Raw genomic sequence first — 24,105 nt, forward strand, 5'->3', positions numbered from 1 at the left:
GGGGACTGCATCTGGCCCCGGGCCTTATGTTTGACACCCCTGTCTTAGAGACCAACTAATAGTCAGGGAAGTGGCACAGAGGGAAAGGATTAAAACTCCTCTCCCAGTGCTAAGAGAGAATCAAATCCTCCCTGCAAGAAGATGCCAGCAACTCAGATCACGGATCTGTCACCTCAAATCTAGTCTGGCCTTCCAAGGAAGGCTAAAACCCTGTTGCTTCAGGGTCATCAAACCCTGGCAGTCTAAGGGCCCAATCCTATCCAGCTTTCCAGCACTGATGCAGCCATGCCAATGGGGGTGTGCTGCATCCTGCAAGGGGGGGGGGCGGTCATGGAGGCCTCTTCAAGGTAAGGGAATGTTTGTTCCCTTATCTTAGGGGTGCATTGCGGCCGCATTGGTGCTGGAAAGTTGGGCCCTAAGGCTGCAAATCCTATCCACACTTTCCTCATTGAACACAGTGAGACTTACTTCGGAGTAGGCATGCATAGGCTTGTGCTGTTACTCTGCTCTCCCCTTCACACACCCCCTCCCCATTACCAAATCTGGCAATTTCTGGAGCAGATTCAAGCCTGGCTGCTAGTTGCCAACTCCTGCTCCATCTTCCCAAGCCTCCCTCCCTCCCTCCCCGCCTTAACCTTTCCCACTTCCCCCTTCTCTCCGGCTGCCATGCATCTCCACTGCCTGCGGGGAAAGCAGAAAGCAGCATCCTGCTTCCCAGGGGAGAGAAAGCTGCCGCCTGCCCAGGGGGTGCTCTGGCAGGGGGCTGGGCTGCAGCGGGGGGATGGGCGTTGCGCTCCCCATCTGCCTTGGTGGAGCCAGCAGAGGGGGGAAGGAGGGGGATCTTGGGGGGGATGCGAGCCTGATGTCAGTAGCCAGGGGGTGGCGGCAGCAGAAGCAGCGGCTGGGGGGCGGAGAGAGAAAGCGGGGAGGGGACGAGCCCCCGTGCTGGCTCCTCCGCCTCGCCGCGGCTGCCGTGGGGCGGGGGCAGCAGAGGGGCGCTGCTTCCATTGAGACGCCGGCCAGCCAGCCAGCCAGCCAGCCAGGCAGCAGCTGCTCCCGGTTCGCCGGGCAGGCAGGCAGGCAGGCGCGCCATGCGGGCGATCCTCGCCCTCCTGGCCGCGCTGGGCAGCCTGCTGCTCTTGCTGTGCCTCGCGTCTCGGAGCGCCAGGTAGCGCAGCCCGGGCAGCGAGGGAGGGGCAGGTGGCAGGGCGGCTGGCACCCTCCCCCCCCTCGGGGGACTCCAGCTCCCACCGCCTGGAGGATGCTCTGCCGGAGTGATGAGCCTCCAGACCCAGCCGGTCTGCTGCCCTCGAGGAGGAAGAGGGGCAGCCCTCCGGGGCAGGCTGCGGTGCTGCTCTTGGTCCTGGGGGGTTGGATGTGCCTGGTGGTGGGGGCTCTCTGGTCCCTCCCGGAACAGCGCTCCTTGACTGTCTTCTTGGACAACTTTCCTTTGCTTGCCAGGGGCTGGGAGAAGGAGGTCCCGAGGACAACCGACGGGACCCCCAGGGGGATGATGACGACGAGGAGGACCCTCCGCTCTTCAGCATCAGTCCAGCTCGCCCCCCAGGTGGCCACCAACAGGTAAAGGCTGTGCGTTTCTTGACCCCTTGGAAACATGGTGCCCACAGTAGGGCGATGCTCTCTTGCAGTTCCAACCATCTATATACTGTATCACTTTTGAACACAAAGTTAACAAAGGGTTAATCAAGGACCAGCCCCAAAGCATCACCTATTTTGAACTGTGTACCTGCCTCCTAACAGACCAGTTATTTTCAACCAATGAGCCATGGCACATTGGTGTGCCGCGCATGGTCTGCAGGTGTGCCGCAGGAGTTTGGGGGAGGGCTATTTATTAGTGTGAGCCCCCCCCCACCAGCACCATGATGTGCCTTGTCAATTGTCAAAAAAAGATGATGCGCCTTGACAATTGTAGCGCCTTGCCAGTGTGCCCTGAGACGTAAAAGGTTGAAATCGCTGTAACAGATCAATGCTTCTAATGAACCTTCCAGTGTTGTGACTGGAAGCACAATCTGCTCTCTATTGCGTTTGGCCAGAAGAGATAGTTTGGCTGATCTTGCTCGTTCATGAGGACCACTGGAGATCAGCAACCAGAACATATACAGTGTGGGTTATTGGTGGCTGACCGACCAGTGCTGGGTTCACAAGCTGTCAGTGCCTCTTAGCTTCACAAACTGTCAGGCAAAGGTGTTTTATTGCTGCTAGGTGTTTTTGTGACTCTGTTTTTAAAAACATGCATTGGGGATTTTGGAGGATAAATGATTTGGTAGTGTACAATAACAACAGGAGACTAGCAGCCATGCATTTGTTTTTGATTTTTAAATTGTATTTTTTAGTAACGATTGTACACTGCTTTGGGACTCTTTTAAGGTGATAAGTAGCATATAAAATGTTGGTATAACTAAATAAATGTAGTTCCACATGTGTTACTATGGACAAGTTATAGTCAAGAAAAATAAAACCAGGGTTGTGTTGAGGCTAGGAGCTGGGAATTGATCTGCTCAGATTTTTTGCGTTCATTCTTGTTTTCTTGTTATCTCAGCCTTCCTTGGGCTTTCCCACACTCTTTTCAACTGTATGCCACCATCCTGAAGTTTAGGTACTTCTCTTTCTTCTGCAAACACTTTAGATGTGTTTGCAAATCACGTTTTAGGTGATTACCAAGAGCCACCAATTTTTTTGCTCCAACAAAACCGGTTGCTGAACTCCCCCCCCCCGACTTAAAAACAAACAAACAAAAAACCATCAGTTTTGGGATTGGCATGAGAACTTTTTGCAAGGAAATGTCAGCAGAGGACCTTTCAGTTTCCCAATTTCCCTTTTGAAACACTTTCCCTTCCTGCTTTTTGGGTATTGTGAGAATGAAGAGTTGTTTATCGGTTCAGATTTGTGTGTGTTGAGGTGAGATGGGGATGGCAGTTGGCAGTTGGCATCCTTCAGTCTCAGAAGACTATGGTATCACATTCTGAATGGTGGTTCTGGAACAGAGTGTCCTCTCCAGTGCGCGAAGCCTGGGTAAAGTAGGTATGGAGGATAGGCTGTTACCCATGCAGCAAATCCCCCCTCTCCACGTTGCTGAAATGGTCCAATAGAAAGGCAGAGGCCAATATGGTTGGTTGGATGGGGATGGTGTACTCAAAAAATCAGGGGAGGGGGAATCAGGCACACATTTTTTGATGTGCACCTACATCTCTTTGGAGCACAGGTTTTGAGTTTGTTTTTTTCTGGTTATTCTTTTCACATGTTGTTGTTGTTATTAATAAGAATATTTGAATACCCCTTTTCAACAAAAGTAGTTCACAAAGCACTTCACACAGCAAAATAAATCAATGTCAGATATTACTTAGCTGCTGCTTCTCTTACTTTGTGATATTCTCTTGCCTCTCAAGCTTTGTGTGTTAAACTTTGGAGCTAAACTAAATTTAAATATTGCCAGGCCACAAAAGAAAATCGAGTCTCATTCACACAGCCTTCGATCAGCAAGTATTGGATCACTGTCACTAAAGAGGACAGATTTGCCTCCCGTTCTGTCCCAGCCCAGCAGGGTTCCCAGAGGGCACAAGGCAAGGCCCAGAGGAGAGTGGGTCAGATAACAGGGTCATACCAACAGATAACATACTATACCAGGCAGGGACAAGGATTTATCTGCTTGGAAAAGGCATGGTGAGCTCTTACATCTTAGTTTAGGCCTGAGAACAGCTGAAGCTCTATTCCTGTACTGATAGCTGGAGGGAATTTAAGGACCAATCTCACAGTCAGTGGGCTGTAGTTGTGCATTCTGTAGTTTCAAACAGGGGCTTAGAAAGGAGTGAATAGCCTTGGATGGTTGATGTGTTAATGTGCTACAACAACACATTTTGGTACAAACAGCTATCTCAATGTGTGTGTGTTTGGTGGGAAGACGGAGCAGGGGAAAAAGTCAGGATTCCCCTCCCTTCCTTCGTAGCTTAGACTTGAGCCAGATTCTTACCCCTACAATTATTTTTTAAGGAAAAAAAAAACTGCAAGAGCTTTTTGTGCTTTGATGCATGGGTTGGCTCTCAGCCTCCCCACTAGAAAGTTCTGAAGCCAGCAACATGCCCTCTTCCTGAGGGAACTCTGGAAATTGTCCTCCCTCAGACTTTCGGGATGTTCACACATTATGCTTTCCCTAGGCAGAGAATGTCTGTCTCGGGGGACAGCGGTCTGACACCTTTGCTATGAATGTAACTGGGTTCATTTGCAAAGTGATCATAGAAACAGGGACCCTCAAAAGCAGACAGAATCTGGGGACAGCTTTCTCCAAAGAGACTGTATCCAGGGATGAGCATCTGCATCATTCTAAACCCCATCTGTACTCTCCCCACAGACAAGTGGTGGCAGAGGCCATTTGGGGCACTTGCCCTAACCTCACCTGAGCAGGCACAAATGTCTGTCAGCCATCTGCCTGCTCTTTCTCTTCAGGGAATGGCTAATGCAGTGGTTCCCAAACTTTCTGGACTGGCAACAACCTTGACCTCCTGGGCCATTTGCCACGGCTCCCCATTAGGGCTGCAATCCTATACATTGTATAGGGTGGTGGGTTTTTTGCGAGGATTCCTTGGCTCTTTCCATGCCAACCTCTCTGAAGCATAAAGTGAGAGAGGGAAGGGCAGAATGACCAGTTTTCTAAATACCCATACTAGGTATTTGTAAGCTACTCAGCATTAGCTTGCTATATTAACACTGGACCACATTGCAGGGTTGTTGTAAGCAATATTCTCAGCCTCTGCCTGATCCTCAATTGGCAATATTAGCACAGGACTACATTGCAGGATTGTCATAAGTACTCCCTCAGTTTTTGTCTGACATGCAGTATTACACTGCCTGGACTACATCACAGAGCCCTTACAAGGACTAATTTTAAAGGTTTAGAAGTTCAAAGCTCTTCACATTTTCATATGAAATAAGACTGGTGTTGGAAAGACCAGAGGCTCATCTCTTGGTTAGCACAGTTTGTTTCCCAGAGGGATACATAGCTGAAATCACAACTATGATGAAACCATTGATTTCTATGGGCACTTCTCCCTTCTAGCCCACGGGACCCTTTACAATGGCTGCTTTAATTTGGACAAGGAATTGGCCTATTCGAATATTGGAATCCTACTCTCTGATGCTTTCCTATCTCTGTGCGAGCCAATGAGAGAATATTGAGAAGGGCAAAAGGATGCTGGGATATGATCTGAAAATGCCCTGTAATGACACACTCCATTATGAGTGAATAACTGTACCTGGACACAGAGATTGTACTTGCATTGAATAGAATGTGTGAATAACTGTCCCCTTGTACCGATTGTACCTAGTGATGCAGATGGGCTAAGGGGCAGCTTGTGTGTTGAACAGTTCTTATGTTTTCAGGAGGCTTAGGGATTGTCTTATAGGTGTATAAGACATAATTCTTTCTAGCCCAACATTTTGTGTTGCTCTGCAGGATTTTGAGTTTCAAATGAAGGAGAGCTGCTTTTCATATATAGGTATTTTCTAAGCTAATGTATGCCTTTGGAGAATACTTTTCTCAGCGCTCCGCTGACGTTTTCCAATTACTAATGTCATTGCATTACAGAACTGCCAAAACACCATCTCAAAAGGGCCTTCCTACCTAGAATTTGATACAGATTAAAGGCACAACCAAAGACTTGAAGACTGTCATTTTGTGGCAATGAATACAGGATTTTCTGGGTTGGGCGGAAAGTGGTTTTCCTTTAAGAAAACACTGGATAAGAGAATATATCATTTTGACCGTTTTGTTTTATTTGAGCAGCTTCATGGTCAAGATGAATTTCTTTATGTCTCTCTAGCCTTCTGCCATTTTGTGTTTTTTCTAGAAAATTGATTTCGTTCTAGAATGCAGTTCTTCAAAAAATCGGAATGGTTTGCTGTGAGCTACTCCTTTGGGGATAATTGCCAATCAATTTAGAAAGCCTGCTTTTAAAGTTATTTTAGTTTGCTTACATTTACTGTAACTTCAAATTGTGTGTTAGCAATGATAAGAAAGTGCTCTGCACAACACACACACACACACACACACCCTTCCTGGAGAGCATTCTCCTGTCACGATACCAAGCACAGAAGTTGTAGACACATAAATAGATGCAGAGCTGCTTACTTGTTACTCAGACAAGTTGTTGGCTTCGCCATAGTTTTTCATAAATGTCTGTAACACACATATAGAAACTGCTGTCCAAATGTGGGTAAAGAGATTAGATGAGCCATAAGGAGGGAAATGAATGGTCTGTAGTGATGACAACAGTACATCAGTATATTGTATAAGAGAATCCAGGTTCATTCTGGAGGTGTGGGTAGGCTGATTGGGCCTGGGAAGGGTGCAGGATCAGTAGTGCCACTGTGTGCCATATACTGTACTATTCCCTTTCCCAGGCCTGATCTGCCTACATGGATTCACTTGGACTTACGCCAGCGTTTTTGCCTGCATGGGTCTTACATCCACTGCGCTGGCTAGGGCTTTCCCCAGAGCAAGGGAACGAATATCCGCTTACCTTGAGGAGACCTCCAGCATGCAAAATTCACCTGCAGGATGCAGCCCAAGCTGTGCTGGCACCACTACATCAGTGCAGGGGAATTTAGTTGGAACTGGGCTGTAAGTATATCTATGGGCGCAATCCTAACCCCTTATGTCAGTGCTTTCCAGCACTAACATAAGGGCAATGCAGCTCTGGGGGAAGGAAAGAAACATTCCCTTACTTTGAGGAGGACTCCGTGAGTGACTACAGGATGCAACACACGTCCCATTGGCACTTCTATGCTAGTGCTGCAAAGTACTGACATAAGGGGATAGGATTGCCCCCTATGTGAAATAGTATATTTTTCTGCCATTTACCCAGGCACCATTTCTATGGTCTGTTAGTGTCTATTTCAAGGTTTGGATCTCCTTCTGGCAGGGACTTGTCTTCTCTTCTGTTGTAAAGAGCCATTCACACTGATGGCGTTCTACAGATATAGCAGTGGCAATGTAAAACCTGTATCACAGCTAAAGATTAACATTATTATCACTATTTTGCAATCTCATTTTGGGTAAAGGAGCTGTATCAGTTCTAAATACATTTACAGGGAAGTAATTCCCAGTGAGTTCACAAAGGACTTACAACCAAGTAAACATGTTTATGACTGGACTGGAACAATGGCTTCTGTTTGGTTTGAAGTTCACTGTATTTGGGCAGCAGCTTGCATGAAAGATCATTTCCTTCAGACATATCAGATCTATCATGGACACCCCAGAAAGGTCCTTTCACAACATTTCTTCAAGAAAGACTCTGGAAAGAAATAACAATATTAATGACAACTGTCAGTGTAGCACAGCTGCCATGCTGGCTGAATAATTGTAAACTGCAGTCTGTTACTTATGTGTTAAGTAACTTCCTATTCTTTGGAATAAGAATTTCACCCTCAGTGATGTAATAGTCTGACAAAAAACAACAACACAGAGGTCTTTGTAATATCACTGATAATTAATTAGAAACAGTTAATTATTCCACAGCTTTGCTTTGCAAAAAGATCTATTGCTGTAGACAGGAGCAATGAAGACAATAACAATTTCATCATTATATGCTGAAATAACCCTATCCCATTCCTTGTCTCCCACACACATTCATAATCCGAGCTGACACTTGTGGAGCTGCTGTGATGTCATAGAATGTCCATGCGCATTATGTAATCTTGAAAAACTGAGGGCAACTACTTTGAAGGAGCCACAATATCAGACTGGAAGGAAAACTTCACATGGGGCCTGATGATTGGAGGGGTGATGTTGTGTTTGCCTCACAAACCTTTTAAAATTCTTTGAAAGGGTCAACAGGCATGTGGATGTGAAAGAACCCGTGGACATTATATATCTGGACTTTCAGAAGGCGTTCAATACGGTCCTTCACCAAAGGCTACTGAGAAAACTGCATAGTCAGGGAATTAGAGGGCAGGTCCTCTCATGGATTGGGAACTGGTTGAAGACCAGGAAACAGAGAGTGGGTGTCAATGGACAATTTTCACAATGGAGAGGTGAAAAGCGGTGTGCCCCAAGGATCTGTCCTGGGATTGGTGCTTTTCAACCTCTTCATAAATGACCTGGAAGCAGGGTTGAGCAGTGAGGTGGCTAAGTTTGCAGATGACACCAAGCTTTTCCGAGTGGTGAAGCCCAGAAGCAATTGTGAGGAGCTCCAGAAGGATCTCTCCAAACTGGCAGAATGGACAGCAAAATGGCAGCTGCATTTCAATGTAAGCAAGTGTAAAGTCATGCACATTGGGGCAAAAAATCAAAACTTCACTTATAGGCTAATAGGTTCTGAGCTGTCTGTGACAGAACAGGAGAGGGATCTTGGGGTGGTGGTGGACAGGTCTATGAAAGTGTCAACCCAATTTGCGGCGTCAGTAAAGAAGGCCAATTCTATGCTTGGGATCATTAGAAAAGGACCTGAAACCTGTGCTTATGTGCCACACCACATTTATGACAGTTTGCACTGGCAGAATGCATATTCCGCCAGTAGGGGGATAGGATTGTCCCATTAGATTGTGGTTCAACTCTTCCTAATGGCTAATTGGGTAGAACCTACCCATCTAACCCCTAGAACCGAGGCTTATTTGGAAGCAGCACTTAGCCACAATCCAGTGTTATATCTTACTCTTAGAATTTGTAAGCACATCATCAAGTGCATTTAACTATGTGCAGTCTGTTTAACCCACCACAACCTGGTCCTGCACAGCTGGGTAAGGGCTTTCATAGCTGGGCTCATCACGGACTTGCTGTCTGATGAACACAGAGCTATCATCAATGCACTCAGGAATCAGTATTGTTATCACCCCTCCAGCCAAAGTGCTTGCACTTGATTTGATGTGGCTTCTTATTTGCTGAGCCAGCTCACATCAGATTGCGCCACCTGAATTGTACATAAAAAGAACAGTGCAATATTGGTGTTTGGTTTGAAGAGCTGAACTCATAGACCTGGAGCTTCTCTGCTCTGTTTCACAGTACCCCTGAATGAACATAGCCTTTTACTGAGATTCCCAGGCACAGGCTACTTGTTGGTCACTTCTCTCTTGAAGAATAGGCTCTTGTTTGTTGTTCCAAATTCTGATTTCTTCTAAGAGATGAACTCTGCTCCTTGACCTGTACGGGTGTGGTAGGGAAACTGCTTTATTAACAAAGTTATATTCAACATCTTTTACTTGACCAAAACATTAGTGGCAATTCCCTTTCCATGAAAAAGAGTGTTAGACCATCTCCCACACATTTACCGTGATTAATGTTATAAGACAAATTGTTACTCCTGCAGTTAAAGGTTTTACAGTCCATTTCACCAGGCATTTAGATTGCATATTACTGTATTAATCAAAGTGTCATGAACCCTAAAACTGCAATCTGTCTCATTATCTAATTCAACCAAATTGGTGGCAGGATGCTTAAGTTAAGAGCTTGTATCCTACTTGGTTTCATCTAATGGCAATAGAGTAGAGCCAACTTAATAAAGAGTGAGAGAATGAAACATGAACAAAGTGATACAATGACATAGAAGGTCATTGTCAAATGCAATGCATTATGCCCCTTTTATGGCATGTCCAAAATCTGAGTAGCTGATGAGTCTTGATATGGGGGAGGAGCTTTGGAGCATCTGCGTGATGGGCTCTCCAATTCTACACTCTATTCTGTATTAGTCAGACTTTACCTGGAACACTGCCCCAGTTTTGGGCACCAGATATTAAACACCTCAACTAGCCAAAGTGGGGTCAGAGGAGGGCCTTAAGGATGACGAGGGGTCTGGAAAACTATGGGAAACTGTTGAAGAAGCTTGATATATTTAACCTGGAGAAGAAGAGAGGGACAGCCTGATCCTAGGCTGCCCTATTGCTGGTGCTGCAGCCCCAGTGCTGGCGGTGGGTACAGCAAAAGTGCTGTAAGACACATTTGTGCCACCCTGGCAGGAAGCAGCACTGGCAAGGAAGCCTATGCCATCCCATCAATGCTGCAGAGCAACTCCAGCCGCCAGTGGCGAGGATGTAAATACTGAATGGCATGGGGACGTGGGGAGGCATTTCTGGGTAAGGGAAGATGGAAAAGGGCAAACAGGCCCAAGAGGGGGTGGGACTGGTGAAGACTTCCTCCACTGAATTTTATCCCCTGTGTTGCACTTGGAAGCCTGACACAGAGCTTCTTGAATCTGCACCAGCAATTCAGCTGATGCACACTCGAAAAGCCCCATTGAATAGGCTCAGAAGCATAGCTAGGTCATTTGACACCCCGGGGCCCATAAATTTTTGTCACCCCATGTGACTTAATTAATTAATACAATACAATATACTACAATATGATTAATAATTAATTATTAATAAATTATTAATAATTAATTAATATTAATTATATTGTTTAATTAATTAATTAATTATATTGTTTAATTAATTAATTCACTTTTTATACCACCCTTCCTCTAAGCAGCTCAGGGTGGTGTACATGGTTCCTCCCCTTATTTTGTTCTCACAACAACCCTGTGAGGTAGGTGAGACTGAGAGATAGTAATAGTCATGACTTGAAATGAATAATAATAATGGCCAGAAAATAAATGCAGTGAATGTTTCCCCACAAGCAATGGATGAAATTCTGCATCAAATGGTATATAACATGGTGGTATTATTCCTAAAAGCCACAATTTCCAGAATTTTGTCCACCCCCCACCCCCCAAGCTTCATTGGCCTGTTTTGAGTTAAGGCAGTGGTTGTCAAACTGGGACACTGGGACCCACTTTTTAGAATGACAATCTGTCCAGGACCCACCAGAAGTGATGTCATGGCTGGAAGTGACATCATCAAGCAAAATAAAATAATTATAAATCAATTAAAGAAAAACAGATAAATGAGGGGAAGCCAGCCCTGTTTCACCAAGTGAATTTTCTCTGTACCCTGCCTGCAATAACACCCCCCCCACACACACACAGATAAAGCAGTGAGATTTTAAACCCTCCCCAGTGCCCACCTTACCAGCTCAAGCCTCTGGTTTATTCTTTTGGGAGGGGGTTGCTGCCTGCAATAACACCCCCCCACAAATAAAGCAGTGAGATTTTCAGCCCTCCCCAGTGCCCACCTTACCAGCTCAAGCCTCTGGTTTATACTTGGGGGGGGGGCTAACTTCTGGAGCATTTGTTGAGCTCAACTTTCATTAGATGGGGACTGTGCAGCCAGCCTTGCATTCCTCTTTGCCTGACTTGACCAGGAGCCAAGGCACATTTGCCTACTCGTGAGTAAACGCAACCGTGTGGCTTACTTTCGCTTTCCATAGGGCTCAATACATTCATCTGCTTGGAGGGAGGGACTTCTTTCTTGCGTGTTTTTTGGGGGGGCTGCTTTCATTGGATAGGAACCATTCTGGTGTCATTGGATTCCTCTCGGCCTGTCCTTTCCGACGAACTATGGCAAGTTCGCCTACTCACGAGTAAACACGCGATATGGCTCGGTTTCATTTTCCATAGGGTTCCATGCATTTTTTTTTGTTTCTGGTTTTTTGGCCTTAACTTTTGATGGTAAGGTGATATTTCAATCTGGTGTGTTTGCATTGCATTCCGCTGGAAATTCCGCACCCAATGGTATGTGGCATGATGGGGTTACTCCTAATCTTCGTGATGTTAGCAATGTTGGGGCATTTGCGGTGTTACACCCCCCAAGGGTGGTACCTGGGGTGGACCGCCCCCGCCCCCCACTAGCTATACCACTGAATAGGCTGGGGTTTTACTTGGGTTAAAGGTCCAACACAGGATCCATCGGTGGCCATTTGGAGCCGGTGTTCCTGTGCTGGATAGGATTGGGCCCTAAGGGAGATACGATAGCCTTCTTCAAATATCTTCTTCAAATATCTGAAGGGCTGTCATGTAGAAGAAGGCGAGGACTTACTCTCTGTGGCTCCTGAAGGCAGGACTAGAACCAATGTATCAAGAACTTCTCAACTAATTTTAAGAGCTTTCCAGCTCTGGAACAGTCTGTTCCTTGCAGTTGTGGGCGCTCCTTTATGGGAGGTTTTCAGGTAGTGGCTGGACATCCAGCCATTAAGGATGCTGTAGCAGTTGCCTGCACAGAGAAGGGGATTGGACTAGATAACTTCCAAGATCCCTTCCGACTCTGTGATTGTATGATTCTGTGTGCCTAGAACCGGATGGGGAAGAAACATTGGTGTCATGTGAGCAAAAGCAGCAGGCACTTGGTGAGACAATGTCAGGGATGGAGAGGCAACCATAACATGATCAGGGAACCTGTCATCTTTTTCTGATGGTTTTTGAAAAAGGAGGGGGGAAAAGAGTATTTGTTGTGTATTTGTTGTGTGGAGCTGTTCTTAGTTTCCTAGTTAAAAACTGCTTAGCAAGACTAGATATTATGAACTCCAGAATTCTGGCAGCTCTGGGAAAAATGGAAAGTTATCATACAGAAAAGTTTAAAAGTTATTCAAATATCTGAAAGCTGGAAATCATATTTTAAGTGGCCAAAAAGGCAGGAAGTAAGTTCAAAAAATCTAGTACACTAGTTGCCAAGTTTTTGTCACTCAGTGTTGAATCAGTGACTGCTGTAGAGGAATTTGAATTGCAACACAAAGGTCTGGTCCACCTTTGTGTGTGTGTTGGGGGGGGGGTTTGCGGCAATGGAAGTCACTTGCACCTCCATAAACCAACATATAAAGGTAAAAGCTGTATAACTTTTACTCTACATGATTTCCAAACATACAGTAGCAGGAATGACTTCTGGATCTCAAAAAGCCGTAATGCAACCCAACATCAGTTGGCTCAGAGACTAGAGTAGAGCTGAGTTGTGTTACTCTAAGCTATTTGCTCTTGAACTATAAATAATCACTGATTTTATTAAAAACATGCAGCTGTTATTGGGATGCAATACAGCCTGTGGCTGTGGTAGCTGGAATTGCTTGCTTTAGTACTATTTACTGTGTTGCATCATCATCCAAAAATATTTGAGCTGATGTGAGCTAAGGGTAAATAAGTTTGGGGAGGAATAAATCCTCATGTGAAACAATAGACAGTTGTCTTCTTGCATATGTGGAAGAACTAGGGGAGATTGATGGAAGCTTATCCTTTGCTCCATCCGTCCGTATGTCCTGTCTCATTTGTCTCTGAGGAAATCCAATTGCTTAAAGGGAGGGCAGGGGAGAGTACTGCCACTGTGTGTCGTTCATTTGAGTGACTCATGCCACTGCTGCTTGCCAGCTGCCAGAGGGCTCCAGAGGTCAGCTCCTGGGCCTGTGGGTAGTCTTAGGCCCTTGGCCAGCACCCAGCCTGGCTCCCTAGAAGAGGGAATTTTGGCAGGTGAAGCTCAACATGAAAGGGTTTAAAAAACTGCACCTGCCAAAATTCCCTCTTCTAGAAAATGGATAAAGGTAGAGCCACCCTGTTCCCCTTTGTATCTGGTAACCCTAAATATCTACAACAAGGACTGGAAGGGATGCTGTGTTGGAATGACGATGGACATTTGCTCTTCCTCTGCTAAACATAAAAGTGATACCCCTTTAAAGCAGTGGTGTACCTGAGGGAGGGCAAGGGGGACAAATGCCCTGGGCGCCAGGCTGGGCGGCAACGCAGCACAACCATTCACACACCCCCAATAGCACCCCCGTGCCATCCAGAGCCTTTCACCCAGAGGTGTTCTGAGGGTTGGGGAAGCAGGACGCTGCCTCCCAACCCTCTGAAGGCCTTCTAAAGGCCTCAGAGAGCCAAAAAACACAGAGGGAAGAGACCCTCTGAAGGCCCTCAGAATGCCATGTAAGGGCTTAAAAAAGTCACTTCCCGTTTCCTTTGTGAAACCGGAAATGATGTTTTTCAGCCCTCCGAAGCTTTTAGAAGGCCCTTGGAGGGTCAGGGAGGGTGTGTGCTGCCTCCCTGGGCCTCTGGAAGGGAGGCAGGGGGTTGCAGCCTACAAGGGGGATCAGCAACTTGGTGGGGGGGCAGCAGCCTGAGGTCTTGGTCCTGGGTGTTACCGGGGCCAGGATCACCACTGCTTTTGCCTAGTTGGTGGCACACAAATTACCCTGTTCATACGATTTAATATGGCAACAGTCACTGTATACAGAGAGGCTTATGTTGGCATCTGATAGAATGTGACAATAGAACCTGTTCCCAGTTAGCATTTGCCCTCAGAGAGGAGTTGTGAGCACAACTTTAACAGGAAGCAGACAGTGAGAGAAAGTCAGGAAACAGCAACAGGAGTCCTGCAAACAAGGGAGATGAGTCCTGAGCATTGGTGAGCCGCGCCCCAGAATGCTTTACGGTGCTACCGTAAGTACTGTGTAGGGTTTGCTGCTGTCCGCAGATTTGGCAGTAGGATATGGGTTGGGGGGTGGACTACCGTATTTCCTTTTTATATTCTATCTTACTCTCCTAACATTCAATTGTGCTTTAGTGTGACCAACAAACAGGACCCTGTGTGGTGCTATACAGATAGGAGCAAGCTGAATCCTTAAGGCAGAGGTTCCCAAACTGGGGCATCACAATGCCCAGCTAGGGCAGCCCTGTCTCTGCCCCTTTAAGGGGTGGGGGAGGGCAAAGGCAAGAACATGATTCCCAGGATCCCTGCTGAGCCCTTTGTGAGGCTCCCCAAGCCTTTGAAAGTCTAAAAATAAAAATTGGAACCCACTTCTGGTTTTCAATTGTGAAACTGGAAGTGAGTTCCAATCTCTATTTTTAGACTTCCCAAGGCTTGGGGCTCCCTATACCCCCAGAGGCCAACACCATGAAAACCCCCCCTTTCATCCCCAGCAGTGGCATGATCCTGGGGATCGTTCCTGCCTTTGCTCCTCCCCTCAAAGACTTAACCTGGTTCCCAAACTTCCAGGTTTGGGTGCAACCATTTATGTCATCTAAGTAACACAGCATGGAGCCGCATCTCAGACCTCAGGATCAGGCTGTAAGTCATTCACTGCTAGGGAAAAAGTTAAATTGTACTTGGAGACACAGTTGCAGTTGGTTAAATCTTGCCCATCACTATAAAAACCAAGTGAACTAGCCTCCACCGATAGGGACAGTTTGAGGAACCACTATCTCTGCTTCTCTCTTGGGTTGCAGGAGAGGAGAAACTGTTTTCAAAGCCTTACCCCAGAAAGTCAAGAAGTGGTTCATAGGAAAGGAGGGTTAGAAGGAAGACAATGTGTGGTCAATTGAGGGTATTAGGAGGTAGGACCATGGGGCAAGGCCCATGCCAATCATTTCCGTGATAATTGTGAGGCCAAAAGATTAGTGGAAAAAGAACTTGTTACTCCTCACTACTCCATTTTCCACTACAGCTGTTGCCATTGTAACGGTTGGCGCAAAAATTGAGGTTTAGTTAGCTTCTTTGCTTGGGGGTGTGTGTGTAATGAGGGATTTAAATCAGCTGAGGAAAAGACTGGGAAGGAACACACACAAACCCCATCACCAACATAGTTGTGGATCTTTAGCTAGTAAGTAGTAAGTATCTGTTTCATAACTTGGTCTTACAGTGTGTTGTGCATGCATCAGAAGTTCAGTGTAGGGTGTATAGAGACCCAGGGTGCAATCCAAAGTTCTGATTGGGCCAGTGCAAATCACTTGAGCAGTCCCAGAAGTGTCACAAAAGTGCCATTTTGTGCCACCATGGGAAGAGGCAGGCCAACACACAGGTGTGCACTGGGATCTGGAGGCCAAATATGGCCTCCTGTGTGCCAGCACCAGGTAAGTTTGCGCTGGCCTGCCTCGGTTGGTGCAGGCATCTGGGGAAGGTGGGGAGTGGTGGTCTGGGGGCATTCCAGAGATGGAACATGGGTGGCAAGTGTATCCGTGGGTGGACCGGGCCCAGGATGGGGTGGAACCAGGATACGGCATTTAGGCCAGATCCTAACCCCTCTCCTGGGCAACCCAGCCTAGTGTCAGGCTGCTTGAATCTGTGCCACCTCTTTAGGTGGCACAGATCTGGCTAGTTCAATTTGGGCCCCTGCCGTGTTACCCAGGGTAAGGGGAATCGATTCCCCTTGCTCCGGTTGCGTCGCAGCCAGCCCCAGCCCTGTGCTAGATATAGTCAGCCTGCTTCTTCCAGCACAGGATAGGATTGGGCTGCCAGTGTCTCTTCTCTGCCCTACAGGCCTCTTCATTTTTCACTCATTCTCACCAGCCCACAGCAGACTGGAGGCCACCTACTCACAGCCGAATGTATCAGTGCCTGAGGCATGATATGGCTCAGGGGCTTCCTTTTCAATGCGTAGGAGGAGCAGTGGCGAGTGGAGCTACTTAGAAACAGTTCTGTAAATACCATTTTTGTTCAAATGTTCAAATCTAGTTTTGAAATGTATTTTTGTTGAATCTAGCTGCAAATCCCCCTCCCATTTCAAAAATTACATTTCTGATTTCCATCAGAATCGACACATTGCACCAAACGAGACACGCTAAGCTTGTCTGGTGGCAACCTCAAGCACTCATGCTCAAACCTGGAACCACTTCATAAAAAGTGAAACAAATGTCACTAGCATTCTTTCCTCTCCCCAACTCTAGCTGTTGCTTATCTTAGCCTCACAGCAATCCATTGTGCTGCTGCCAAGACCATTTTTATTCTCTCAAAGATGGATTTTCCTTTGTATTTAAACAGAACGATGCCTAATCAAACTGGAATTCAGAAGTCTGAACAACCCTCAAAGTGTAAAGAGTTGTGGAACAACAATTGGTCTTCCTCTATCAAGAAGAAAAGGTAGATGTCTCTGCTTTTGCTTAAAATGATTGCTTTACCTTAATGCAAGTGACCACAATCTAGAAAGGCTACAGGTGTGTGCATGCAATGATGTCATCGTCAGTTACTTCTGGTGGTACTTCGAATTGGTGGTCCATGTGTAGTGGTACAGCAGATGACAAATGTTGAAAAACACTAGCCTATCTGATTGAGAATGATGCTTTGGTTCACAGTCTGAATTGTATTATACATACAACTTGGCTTACTGTGTGGCACTCTACTAGGATTTTATCTTCCTAGGTTGAATTTCAGTCTTTTTTCTCTATTGTGTGTGTGTGTTGTTTTTTTTTTTTACAATGACCTTTAGTTTCAGCAAATAATGTTCTGATGGACTTAACACATAATCCTTCTTCCCCTGCCATGCTGCTTTGGTGCCAGATAGCTTTGTTTTTGCCAGACTAAAGCAGAGCTCTTCTAACCATCCCATTCAGAGGTTTTATGCTGAGCCCTAGAACAACTGGCTTTGTATACTCTTTGTGCACATAATGCTCATGAATGTTAATGCAGCCATGTACAGTGACAATCCACAAGCAAACCACCTCCATTTTGTCAAATTTTCTGCTGTCTGTATTGATTTTTATATTACAGGTTTAAGCAAGCAAAAATTACCATAACCTATTTCAGTAAGAGGGTTAAAAAAAAAAATTGCAGCTGAAAATGCTTATGATAACTCTTGTTTTCTTCAGCCCTCAGGCTTTTCTAAAGGCATCATTATGACAAAAATGCCAAGGAAAGCATATTTTCATTTTCATTCAGCCAATTTCATGTCTCGGTCCACCTGCATTCTTCAAAGGCAAGCAAATCATTAAAATGAGAGGCTGCCAGTTCAGGTCACACATTCAAAATGCTTACATGACTCTCCATGCAATGAGATGCCACAAACACCATTTGTAGAAGCAGTTGGCCAGGCCACAGTGTGTGCCACAATTTCTCGCTACCATGGTGAGGGAGGGGGAGGGGCTGTAGCTTTCTATGGAAGCTTGTGATAGCCATACAAACAAACCCTAGCTCCACCCCAGGTATTTCCAGGTAGGACTGGGAGAGAGATCAGGTGAGTCGCTGCCTGCAAGTCAGTGGCGTAGCTAAGGAGGGCAGGGGTTACATTGCCCTGGGTACCACACCTTGAGGGAGTGCCAACCCACTTACCCAATTGCAGTCCTGAGGTGAAAAAAGTGGTTGGCCATTCAGAGTGGCTTCACATAGTCTCCCTCGTCCTCAGAAGGCCTCCTGGAGGTCTTAGAAAGGCACTTCTGGTTTTCACAAAAACCAGAAGTGCCTTTTTAAGGCCCCCAGGAGGCCTTCTGAGGCTCATGGAGTTTGCGCAACTCAGACCACCTCCCAGACTCGACAAGGGGATTGTTAAATCTGATTTTGATGTATGGATAAGTGTTAAAAAATTTTGTACCCCTGGGCGACCGATGTTTTAGCTATGCCACTGCTGCAAGTGTAGGCAATGCCTACAGGCCAATAATCTGAGTGAAAGGCATCTTCATATGAGACTGGAGGCTGATTAATATAATTAGGCAAGGTGGAGCCCCTAGGGTAACTACTGAAGAGGTTCGTTAGTTGGAAGCACTGGAAGCACCTCATAATGGGGTGATTGGAGAAATGAATTCCCACCTGTGTGCAAAAGTGCTGAACAGTGGCAAGGGTCTCTCACTAACTGCATGTGGTTGTTGACTGGATAGGTGATCCTAACAGTCAGCAAGGACACCTGTTTGCAGATGCATGGTTTCTGGTGCTGAGAGAGGTGTTCCCTGCCTCCACTACCATCTTCTGTCACTTACAGGTATCAGTGAAAATCCTCCTTCATCCTGGATCTCCCTGCAGCGGTTACCACTGGTATAATCTAAAAGGATGCAAAAATTTTTTTAAAAAAAAAAATAAATAGCTAACATGGGAAAAGACACCATACTGGAGTGCAAAGGGGCAGTTCCTTCCCCTCCTCGAAATATAAGAGGGCTCCACTTTAAATGGTCCCTTTTAGCCCAGGTAGCAAGTAATTCATCCCTTTATCCTGTTTATCCTCTTGTGTGCTTCCCCTTCTTGACAGCAGTCAGGCATGATGTGGAATGGTGTTGTGAAAACAGCTTGATGACATTGGGTCGTGGGTATGTTGTACTCTATAACAGAGTGGTTGAGGAGAACACAACACCAGGCCACCATTTTTTTTTTTTTTTTTACAACCAGCCCATGTTTCTGGTAAAGGTTTGTTCCTCCCTAAGCTATACCTGTTCAGAGTCCCCTGGCAGTCAGCATCATCACTCTGCAGTCAGTACTGGAAGATGGGGATTGAATTGCCCACCACTACGAATTTCTCATAATTACCCTGCATGGCTTTCATATAGAGAATAGTTACCTCTACCTATGATGCAATCCCTGGAGTATGTCCCACTGAACTCAGTGAGACATACTTCTGAGTAGGGCTGTCAAGAAGAGGCAATGGTCTTTGGTGACCAATGGTAACAGTTTCCCACCTTTAGATTATCATGATGATGGCTTATCATATGGAATAAGCACAGATGTGTTAATGCTCAGTGTGAGGCTTAGAAATATGCACTTGTAGTGTTGTTGCTTTACTTCTTTCAAGGGCTGACATGCTGTCACTTTAAAACATACTGATCAAAAAAATATACCAGACTGGGAATGTTTGCCTTGCTGTTGGTGCACAGCTGTTGCTGCACTCCATGGACTGAGCTAGGACCCTAGACTAGACTGTAAATTGCCTGTAGGTGAAAGCCTGACTCAATAAATGGGAAAGCTCTAGTAATTAGAATTCTGGCTGCCAAAATTTCCTTCCCCATAGGCTAGTCTCAGTTCCTAGAGTTGTAACCCATCTGGTTTATCTGGTAGTGGTCAGGTAGTGAGGGCTGGTTTTTATAAAAATACGTTATAGGCTGCACAATGTAGCATTCACTAAAGTGGTGCTCCTTTGTGCACGGCAGGTCTCTCTATTGTAAAGAATATTTGGATGATGAGGATGGGACATATATGCTGCAGAGACACCATGAAAACTGCCTACTTTCTTCCAGACTATTCATTTTTCCCTTGTTGCATAAGGTACTTGAGGTGTGCTTCATAATGCAAGTGAAGCACAGACTAAATTGAGAGTGTAATGGAAAGCTCTGTCCCATTTAACTGGACTAACAGAATCAAGGAATCAATGCTGCGGTTTGGTTTCCATCGTTGGGAGAGAGACACAATCAATGCTTCTTTGCTGTTGTCTCCACTTGTGATTAACTGGCAAGGCAACCAACATCTTAATCAACATCACCACATATGTAGCACTGCCACTGCGCAAAAGTACGATTTCAATTGCATATGAATTTCTCAGCACCCTTGTCTGGTAGGCCATTAGTGTTCCCATTTCATTTTGCAGAGAGGGACACTGAAGCTACAATTTAGTTTCCCATTGTGCTACCTGTAGCTTTGTGGCTGAAGCACAATTAGAACGCAAGTCTCTGTTTAATATCTGTCCACTATTCGCATTAGGAATGGACCACAATTCAGGGCTAAGTCACATGAAGAAGGTCCCCAGTTTCAATACCTCGTATCTCCAGTGAAGGCTAGTCCTTAAAATTGAGAGTTCACTAAATATAAGGAAATTACTTTTATGGAATCAGATCCCAAATCATCTACCCCATCACTGCATACTTTCATTGGCATTGTATCCTGGACCTCTGACAGAAGTCTTTACCAGCCCTCTTCCTAAAGATTCTTTTAGCTAGAGCAGCAATTTTCAACCAGTGTGCCGCAGTACATTGTTGTGCCATGAGAAGTCCGCAGATGTGCCGTGGGAATTTGGGGCACAGTGGTTGAGAATAACTGAAAAATGATCTTCAGGGTTCTGTGGCTCTATTTCTAGGGCAATTGGTAATAAATTGTCTTTCCCTCTTCCTCCACTGACTCACTGGTAGAGGAAGAGGTACAGACAATTTGTTACTATAGACCAGTGATTTTCAATCTTTTCCATCTCATGGCGCACTGACAAGGTACTAAAATGGTCAAGTCACACCATCAGTTTTTTGACCATTGTTAAGCCACACCATGCTGCTGGTAGGGGGCTCACACACCCCAATTTCCCTGCTAATAAATGACCCTCCCCAAACTCCAGTGGCACACCTGCAGACCATCTGTGGCACACCAGTGTGCCATGGCACCGTGGTTAAAAATCACTGCTATAGACAGTTGCCCTAGAAACAGAGTTGCCGAACCCTGAAGAGTCTCCCAGAAGTGACATCACAAAAGGCGAAGACCATAGAGAAGATCATAGAATTTTGTGTGCCATGAGAAGAGTAATGGTTGGCAACCTTCGGTCTTGAAAGACTATGGTATAAACCTACGGCACCCAGTATTCCCATGCGGTCTCCCATCCAAGTACTAACCAGGTCTGACCCTGCTTAGCTTCCGAGATCAGACGAGATCAGGCATGTGCAGAGAAAACTGGCCCTGATAAGAATAATACTGAAAATGCTGACCTAGAGATTTCAGGGATTGAATGTGGGGCTTGCAAAACATATGCTTTGAGTTATGTCCTCTTCACTTAATTTGGATTACTTTTGTATATTCAAAATTCCTTATCTGGATTCATTATAAGTTCTTCATGTGGGCCTAGTCAGTGTAGATGGAATTCACATCAGTTAAAATCTATGGTTATCCAGTAAACTGTGCTGTCTTCTAAGCTATATAAACTATATAATTATATGGGCGCATGTTGTAATCTGTTATTGCCTTGAGGTATTCTCCATCTTCCCTTGTGTAGCATTTGGTGGGGGCTACAGATGGAGACAGGATACTGGTCCAGCCACGTTGTATTTCTTGTTCATGTTATTGTAACTAGGCTGGCATGTCTCTGAGGTGCTTAGGAGTTAGGCAATGAACAATTCGTGGGCAGAACAAAAGTCTATAAATGTGATAACTGTTCTGCGTCCAGGCTGTGCAATTTACCCAGATTAAAGCACAACACATAACGTAGTCTGTCCAATTAGCACGGGGCTGGATATTGAATATATTTGTAATCTCTTGAGCACTAAAAGAATTGAGTGAATGTCATCTTGTAAAAAAATAAGCTGCCCCGGGGGGCCCTTATGAAAGGCCAAATGACAGGAAATAAATGCAAAAATATTAAATTTTTTAAAGGAAAGAAAGTCGAGACAGCAAAAAAATCAGTGGGGAACAGAATGACAAATGAAATGCCATCCGCCATCTTGGATTCATTCCATCTAAACAGAGCGGCCCCAGGGCCTCTTTGGGAAGCAGACAGGCATTTAAAGTTAAAAAGGAAACTATTTTGCAATCCAAAACTAAAAGTAGCAAATGGAAGTTTCATTAAACTGTGGTCGGGTCTGGACGTCATGCAGCGCAGCACGTTATTAAGGCTTTGTTCCAACCCCGCCTCAATAAACTCTGGCTCAAACAAACCCCCTCCCAACTCTGCCCTATTTGGAGGTTTCCTATATTCCAAGGAAGTTTGTGGCTTGACAACAAGGCTCTCAAAGCAACGCAGTGCTTAAAGGTGTCTGCTTCATAGCACCGCACTGTCTGCTGGTGTCTGTCTAACCACCCCCTAGAGACAAATAGACACTTGTTTGGATCAAAAGGTGTGTAAAAATAAGGAGCTAGCCATGCATCTGTTGTTGCAAATAGCTTGGATCTGGAGCTTGGCCATTTGTTTCATCCCTCTTTTATGGCACAAGGAAAAGACAAAGCAGCTAAAAGTTTCCATGAGAATGTTGCTGGAACTGGAAACTGTATGTGGAGATGGAATTAAATGGGGCACATGTTGATTGGGATACAACATGTCAAGAGGAGAGCCCTAAGCAATATCACTTCCAATTCCATACATGCTGTATTAAGGCCCTGATCCTAACCTTTCTCACCCCTGCCAATGTGACTGTGCCTCCAGCATGTCTGTTGCATCCTGTGGGGAGGGGGGCAGTCCTGGAGGTCTCCTCTGGGTAAGAGAACATTCGTTCCCTTGCATGCGGAAAGTCTCTAGTGCTGGAATGGGTCTACTCAGACCTGTGCCAGTGATTTCCTTGGTGCAAGTCCAAGTGCAAGACCTGGGAAGACAGATTGAGGCCCAGAAGGGGGATATCGGTGGCACTGCTCCTGCTGATACTGCCTCCTCCCAGCCCCTGTTCTGCCCCATTCCACTGTAGCTCCTCCCCTCCTCCCTGCCTCCTCTCCACCTCCCTCCTGCCCCCTGCACTGGCATACCAGCACTGAGAGCCTTGGAGGTTCTACTGGCAGGGTGCCACCACCACTCACCGACTGCAGTGGCAGCCCAGCTGTTCCCAACAGTGTGCCACATTTGTGATAGCCATAAAGTGCCTTACGCCACCTGAACACTAGTTCTGGCAGCATAATGGCAGCTTAGGCATGGGCTATGAGAGAGAGAGAGAGTTGCAGCATAGTCCTATGCATGTCTACTCAAAAGTAAGTGTCATTGAGTAAAATGGAACCTACTCTTGGTTAGGTTTGTACAGGGTTGCAGCCTTGCTGCCCAAGGAAAACTGTTCCAAAACCCTTCAAGATGAAGACTGCAATCCTATGCGCACTTTTCTGGGAGTAAGCTCCATAGTGGGAGTGCCTAGTCCCTCTCCTGTGCTTCAGTGCTCAGAATGTATCTATTATGGTTGCTGGGCTGTGTGCAAGTATCGTACACAACACCCTCATACAGCCATGAGAACGAGTGCTTTGATGTTCCTTGAAGCCTAAGTCATTTCCCTGTGGCTTTCAACTATGTTGCCAATCCAGTGACATCTCTTCCAGCGTTTGACAGTCGTTCTCATTTTCCGGTGTCCAACTAGTGCATGTCCTTAGGCAGCTGATTGCTTTTAGATCTTCACAGGAGTTTTCCCCAGACAACAGAATTGCCCCAAGTCACTTTTCTCGTTCTGTGCTCTCAACTTTATAGTCTTCCCATTAATTTATAGATTTTCCCCCCTCAGGCTTCAGAGGAAAATCATTTTGTGGTGTATGATGATATTCTGCACCAAAGAATGGAACTGGTGGGTGCTTTTCCCCACAGCCACCTAATGTTTTTTGTCCACTTGGCTGAACTATAATCTCTAAAACTAACATTACCATATTTTTATGGAAGTGTTAGCCTAGTAACTTCATAATTTAGTTAGCTTTCAGTCCTCATATAAAGAGCATCTATCCACTGCACTTTGTCAAGGCTCATTACATGGGTATACTTATGTCAAGGCCAAAGGTGATCTGCTTCCCTCATTCCAGCTTTGGTGCAAGGATAAACTGAAAAGTGCAAGTGTAAACGGGGAGTTCCAAGAATGGAAAAAGACCATTACAAACATGAGGCTCCCCTCTTGATGTGGAACACAGGCA

The 24,105-nt window shown here is 45.7% G+C and overlaps 1 protein-coding gene and 1 pseudogene across 1 annotated transcript in view; one reads left to right on the forward strand and one right to left on the reverse strand.

Moving 5' to 3' along the window:
- Positions 1 to 1,044: 1,044 nt before the first annotated feature.
- Positions 1,045 to 24,105, forward strand: part of ST8SIA6 (ST8 alpha-N-acetyl-neuraminide alpha-2,8-sialyltransferase 6) — a 46,418-nt gene continuing 23,357 nt past the window's right edge. The window contains exons 1-3 of the mRNA XM_066628752.1: positions 1,045 to 1,168; positions 1,462 to 1,581; positions 16,618 to 16,716. Coding sequence (XP_066484849.1) covers positions 1,092 to 1,168; positions 1,462 to 1,581; positions 16,618 to 16,716 — 296 coding nt within the window. The 5' untranslated portion in view covers positions 1,045 to 1,091. The remainder of the gene's footprint in view (positions 1,169 to 1,461; positions 1,582 to 16,617; positions 16,717 to 24,105) is intronic.
- On the reverse strand, positions 21,092 to 21,210 carry LOC136655113 (5S ribosomal RNA; annotated as a pseudogene).

This window comes from Tiliqua scincoides, chromosome 5 (genome assembly GCF_035046505.1).
Source record: "Tiliqua scincoides isolate rTilSci1 chromosome 5, rTilSci1.hap2, whole genome shotgun sequence".
In the NCBI taxonomy this organism is placed as follows: domain Eukaryota; kingdom Metazoa; phylum Chordata; class Lepidosauria; order Squamata; family Scincidae; genus Tiliqua; species Tiliqua scincoides.